The 6000-nt window shown below is 33.8% G+C and overlaps 1 protein-coding gene across 3 annotated transcripts in view; it reads right to left on the bottom strand.

Annotated features, from left to right (window-relative positions):
* Window positions 1-452: 452 nt before the first annotated feature.
* The window catches only part of YAF2 (YY1 associated factor 2), a 67775-nt gene continuing 62227 nt past the window's right edge, over window positions 453-6000 (bottom strand). For 2 of the 3 annotated variants that reach the window (XM_087814722.1, XM_087814720.1), the window contains 2 exons: window positions 2625-2777; window positions 453-1852 (listed from right to left, as the gene is read on the bottom strand). In XM_087814722.1, coding sequence (XP_087670848.1) covers window positions 1615-1852; window positions 2625-2777 — 391 coding nt within the window. In that variant the 3' untranslated portion in view covers window positions 453-1614. Of the gene's footprint in view, window positions 1853-2624; window positions 2778-6000 lie in introns of those variants that run through there. The other variant, XR_015714067.1, reaches the window with a different exon arrangement.

The following is a 6000-nucleotide window of genomic DNA, read 5'->3' as shown; positions in this document are numbered from 1 at the left end:
AATAAAAACAAATTTTAATTTTTCATTTAACAACACTAAAGAATGAGGTATATAAATGTTTTAATCACAGACTTTTACTGTATGCAATTAACTGTATTTCACAACTAGCATCTTACAAAAAAAGACAGTACCATTGTGCCTGTAAAAAGTACTGCAATTAAACAGAAAATTACATTACCACGTGAAACCACCATATATCACAACTGTCAAGGTCTACAGTTTTTTTTTCTTGAAATGCTAGCATGATGTCTTTATGTGATATTTGTATCCAAGTTATGTTGTTAAGTTCATTTATATTGCAGAAGTCTCCTACAGGTGGCTATATATTAAGCAAATGGCTAAGAAAAAGCAGGAGACCCTAGGAGAATTTAAGTAGTACTGTGTGGTTTCTAGGTTTGATTTTTAAATATAACATAAAACATTTTATTAGTTGTAAACAAAAATGCAAAATCTGTAGTCATAAAAATATTTTATTCATAACTTTACATAATAGTAAGTGGGGCTGTAAATAGTTCTTTATTCTGGGATATTGATAAATGCATAAACTGGCAGTTGTGTCTGAAAATAGGGCACTATGATTTTCATAAGAATTGTTACATTTAATAAGATGCCAATTAAACTGACTTAAGACTAGTTTTTTTCCCAGTTCTGTGCAACAGTTGCCATTTCTGTATTAATTAGATTCATACTTCTATAACCCTGGATAAAGTTTGGGGCGAGGAAACAGTGATAGAACTATTAAGTTAAAGCTTTTCCCAAAATTGCAGCTTTTAAAATATGGCAGGTTTCTTTTCTGCTTTTGCCAAATGCTTATAATTATTTGAATTTTATTAATATCTTATATAATACAGAAAATACCAGTGTTCAATGACAATAGCACTAAACCTGAATTATAAAGCTAAATAATCAATGTTTTATTGTTTACTAATCTGAAAGTAAACATTACAATAAGTGAATGTTTTGAAAGATAAGCAAAACAAAACAAAACAAAACAAAAACAGATTAAACCAGAAACATAATTCAGGAATAATAATTTAGTAAAATGTGTCAAAAATATTGGCAACGGTTCATACAAATTCTTTATTTAATAACAATTTTCCTATTTAACCACACCAAGTACCAGCAGGTGTATTAAGAGGATAACCATTAAGAAAATCCTGTTGCAGCAATAGTTGATTAAGTTGATCTTTGACTTGTATACATATAACTATTTGTTTCACAATTCTCAAATAATACATATTTAGGCAGCTTGCACTATGTTATAAAAATTTAAATTCGTTACATGCCAATAGTAGAGAATTCAAGAATTATGTGTTAGAATTCACTAAACTAAAAGTGAAACAGACTTACCAATAACACTGCATAATGAATAATTCAACCACATTTTCATGGCACCTTTAACTGTGGGGACCAAAATGAGGAAGTCTGGAAATGTCTAGTAGGCATCAACTGCAATAAAATCTAACAAATTCTAACAAATCTCTATTTTATGTAAAAAGCAAATTTATGAATTGTGCATGAATATGTTTGTCATGAAAATGTGGTACTTCTTGGCATAATCTGTGTATCTGCATGGTATGACAGAAGTGACTAAGAAATTGGAGAAAATAAACTTTAATGAGATTCTCCATTCAATGATGAGGCTTCTCCTCTGGGTGAAGATGACCTGGACATTCCCCTCTCTGTGTTATCAGGGCTAGAGCCACTCTGATTGTGCTGATCTGCAGCAGCAGCACTAGATGCAGGCGGTGACTTCGTTTTCTCCTTAAAGTCTGTAATAATGACGGTCAGATCTCCAACAGTAACTTCCAGATGCTGAGCACTACTCCGATCCACATTTTTCAATCTTGGCCTAAACACACAAAAGATGATATAATTTTAAACTAGCTTTTCTGCCTACCAACTTTCTATGCATATAATGAATAAATTAGGAAAAAACAACAAAATGAATACACCTATGTTTAAAGCTCTACATTCATGTGTAACCACAAAAATATTAAATGTGTCAAATCATTAACATTAATCAAACCAATCACTCATAAATCTTCTTTGATGTGACAAAAAAACAGTGGCACTCTGGAAATAATGGTCTCTTAATTGTGCTTTTATAGCTTTATCATAATTTTTCAGACATTTATCAGTTTTATTTAAAAAATGTTTTGGAACTGCAATGATATAGTTGCATCACAGAGGAAGTTGGTAACAGCTAAGGCTGCATTATACACAGGGCTGTTACTCCGCTGATGTGCATGGATAAGTGATCGAGACTGTCTGTTCCCCCTGGACCCATGACCATTTTCACTCATTAAAGCCCATGCAAATATCCGTGAATACTGTGAATACCATTCCTGGCTTTATGAATGGAAAAGAAATAGCTCAAACACAAATAAATGTATTTTAATCTAGGGAAGAAAAAAAAAGCATCCTCACATTTAGGCTTGTGTTTGTGGCCTCTGTGTTTATTTCTAGTACACCTTTCAAACTTAAAAAAAAAATCACAATTTCATGATATTTTACAATAAAGGAAATAAAATCTTTTATTTCTATTTTGTATCAATGTTAAAAGAGATAAAATGGTTAATTTTATTATTTCAAAAGTACCATAAAATACTCTTTAAATTTACCTGGTTTTCTTATGACTGTTCTTTTTGCTAGTTGTTTCCTTTTCACTTTTCTCTTTTTCTACTTTATCTTTTTTCTCTTTCTTTGACTGTGTAGGGGGCACAAACTGCTGAGTAACCTGCTGTGCAACCAACTGGGAGACAGGTCGAGGTTTCCTGTGTGTATGTCAAAAAGAAATTTTTTATTATTATAACTTAAGAATACATATTCTTTATGAGAAAATAGCTCAAGTTATGAGAATGGGTATATATCATGATTTTCAAGTATAAAAATTCCTCATATGTAAGGTAATTCACATGTGCAATTTAACAAATATATATATACACATATACACACACAATTTAACAAATATGTATATGTATTTGTTAAATTGCACATCTGAACACACACATACACAGTTTTTCCAATCCAACAAAAATAACATATCAATCAACGTGAAAATTATTAAAAATGTTTATCAAGCTGCTCATAAAAATAAACATTAATTTTAAAAATTAACTTGAAAGTTTACACTGAAATAGTTTAAATTTATCCCTCCTCCCTCAGAGAAGGAAATATCTAACCATCTATGATGACTGTTTTTTTCCTTTAAAATCTTTCATTTACTCATTTAATAAATATTTGAGTGTTGAAATTTCTCAGCCCTTACTGTGCAGTTTTTTGAGGTTTTAGCCACAATCGCACAATGCTTTTTTGACCTTGGAGATCTGCCCAGTCCTTTGAGACATGCCTCCTCACTCACTTATTCATTTAAAAAGAATTTATTGAGAAATTACTGTAGGAACTGCACAGAGATATCTGAAATGTTGCCGGGCTTTAACCTTTGGTGCCAGTCAGTACAAGCTATCACTTTATTGGCCCAGATCAAGGATCCTTTCAGCTTTACGGTAGAATCTGGGCAACTAAAGTCAGGATTCAAAGCAAGTAGTCTCTAAGTTCTCAAAATGAGAGAGAGAAAGAAGACTGAGGAAGGGAAAAGGGAGGGAAGGGGAAAAAGGGAAGATAAGATAAAAATACATTTTAACAGATGGTCTACAAACAATAGTGATTTTATTGTCTGGAAAAACCTGACCCTATTATGGTCAGTGGAGTTACTAAAAAAAAAAAAAAAAATTTTTGTTTTTGGTTCCTCAAGAGCAAGACAAAATAATAAACCAATGAGAAAATTACTACATAATCTATAATTCACAGCTGCAAGGAGGAATCCTTTGAAGGAGGAAACAGGAAACACAGTATGTAAAACAAATTTCAGCAGATGGGAAATGAATTTTGTTCAGACCTTAAGAGTCTGAAGTACAGGAAGGATATCCAGGATAAATGTCCAATACACAATTTAAAAAGTAGGATTGACATAGAAATCAATGCTAATGATGTAGATTAAGAGTTACACAAATGAGGCCTCGTTGGTTTGGCTCAGTGGTTAGAGCGTTGGCCAGAGATGGAGGGTTCAATTCCAGGTTAGGGGCACGTACCTTGGTTGCAGGTCTGATCCCCGCCCCAGTGTGGGAGGCAACCAATAGATGTCTCTCTCTCACACTGATGTCTCCCCCCCGACTCTCTCTAAAAAAATATCCTTCCGTGAGGAGTTAAAAAAAAAAGTTACACAAATGAAAATGATACTGAAAGCATGGCAAGTAGTGGCTGAGATTATTCAAGAAATGAACTTTTTAGCCCGGCTGGCACGGCTCAGTGGTTGAGCATCAAGCGATGATCCACAAGATCGCAGTTAGATTCCCAGCCAGGGCTCGATCCCCTGCAGGGGTTGTGCAGGAGGCAGCAGATCAATGACTCTCATCATTGATGTTTCTATCTCTTTCTTCCTCTACCTTCCTCTCTCTGAAATCAGTAAAAAATATATATATATTTTTTAAAAGAAATGAACTTCTAAAAAAACGGTTAAAGGAGTGGCTCTCAAATTTAAGGTACAGCAGCAGGATCACCTGGAAAACTCAGCCCCACTCCCAGGGTTTCTGATTCAGCAGGCTTGAGGTAGAGCCCAATAATTTGCATTTCTAACTAGTTTCCAGGTTATGCTGATGCCTCTGTTCTGGCCACCACACTTTGCGAAGAAGCTTGAGGAAGTGCAATATATTAGTACTACTGTAGCATAAAGTTTGAGATGAAGAACGGAGTGGCAGAGAAATAAAAAGAGCAAAGCTGGATAGCTACAAAGAAACTCGATAATAAAAAGCTAAGGAATCTGAATTACCTGGAAAAGATGGGAGATCACTGAAGAAATTCAGATTTAAATTTCACAAAGATTACTGGCAGCAGTCTTAAGAGGAAAGGTACAACAGAGGCAAGAAAACTGTTAAGAAGCTTCTTTACTAGATCAGGCAAAATTAAAATGGGCTTGAGCTAAGGAAGCAGCAGTGGAGTTACTTAAGACAGACTAAAGCAGCACAGTCAAAGGGACATGATGACTAGTCAGATGTGCCTTTCTCACTTCTCAAGTAACCAACATTCCTTTAGCAAAATATACAGAAATCTTTGCCCTCATGAAGCCAAATGTCTGTGGGTGGCATAAAAAAAAATTTTGATGTTAATAAATGCTATGAAAAAAATCAAGTAAGGGACATAGGGAATGTTGGGGGAGAAGATAAAGTTTTAATTTTGTCTTGTTTCCTCTTCTAAAATAAATTCCACATGGGAAGAGATGGTATTATGTACCACTGTATAACCAGTACCTAGCACAGTACTTAAAAAATACTAGATACTTAGCATTTGCTAAGAATGAGTGAATAATAAAATCAGGAATGAGGAAGGAAGTTGTTGTTTTTTAAGAAAAGGAGTACAGTAATGTCTAAGCTTACTCATGTCCAGGATCCACCATTCACTACACAGAGCAAACAAGTAATGAAAAGAGCAGCAAGAGCCCTGGCCGGTTTTGCTCAGTGTTAGAGCATCAGCCCACGGACTGAAAGATCCTGGGTTCGATTCTGGAAAGGGCACGTACCTTGGTTGCAGGTTTGATCCCTGGCCCTGGTCGGGGCTCATGCAGGAGGCAACAAATTTATGTGTTTTTCTCACATCTCTCTCTCTCTGCAGATTTTATCAACTATAAGCAAAGCTGTCCTTAGGGCAAGTGGAAAATGTGAGACTAGTGGTTAGATAAGCACCAGGTAATATCTGTACCTAGTGTTATTTGTTATTGATTTTATTTTTTAATCACCAATAAGTTTTCTATAGTGGTTCTCTTTTTTTCTTAAGAAAAATGTTATTTATTTCTGTTATTGAGTAATATTTCTTATTCTCTTTTTATCTTATATTAAATATTAATAGTAAAGATAAATATCTTATATTAAATATTTATCTTATATTAAATATTAATAGTAAAGATAAATATATACTATCCACACTTTTTAAAATTATTTTAAT

Source organism: Miniopterus natalensis, chromosome 2, assembly GCF_054644295.1.
Source record: "Miniopterus natalensis isolate mMinNat1 chromosome 2, mMinNat1.hap1, whole genome shotgun sequence".
NCBI lineage: Eukaryota > Metazoa > Chordata > Mammalia > Chiroptera > Miniopteridae > Miniopterus > Miniopterus natalensis.
This window is presented reverse-complemented; position numbering and strand designations above follow the sequence as displayed.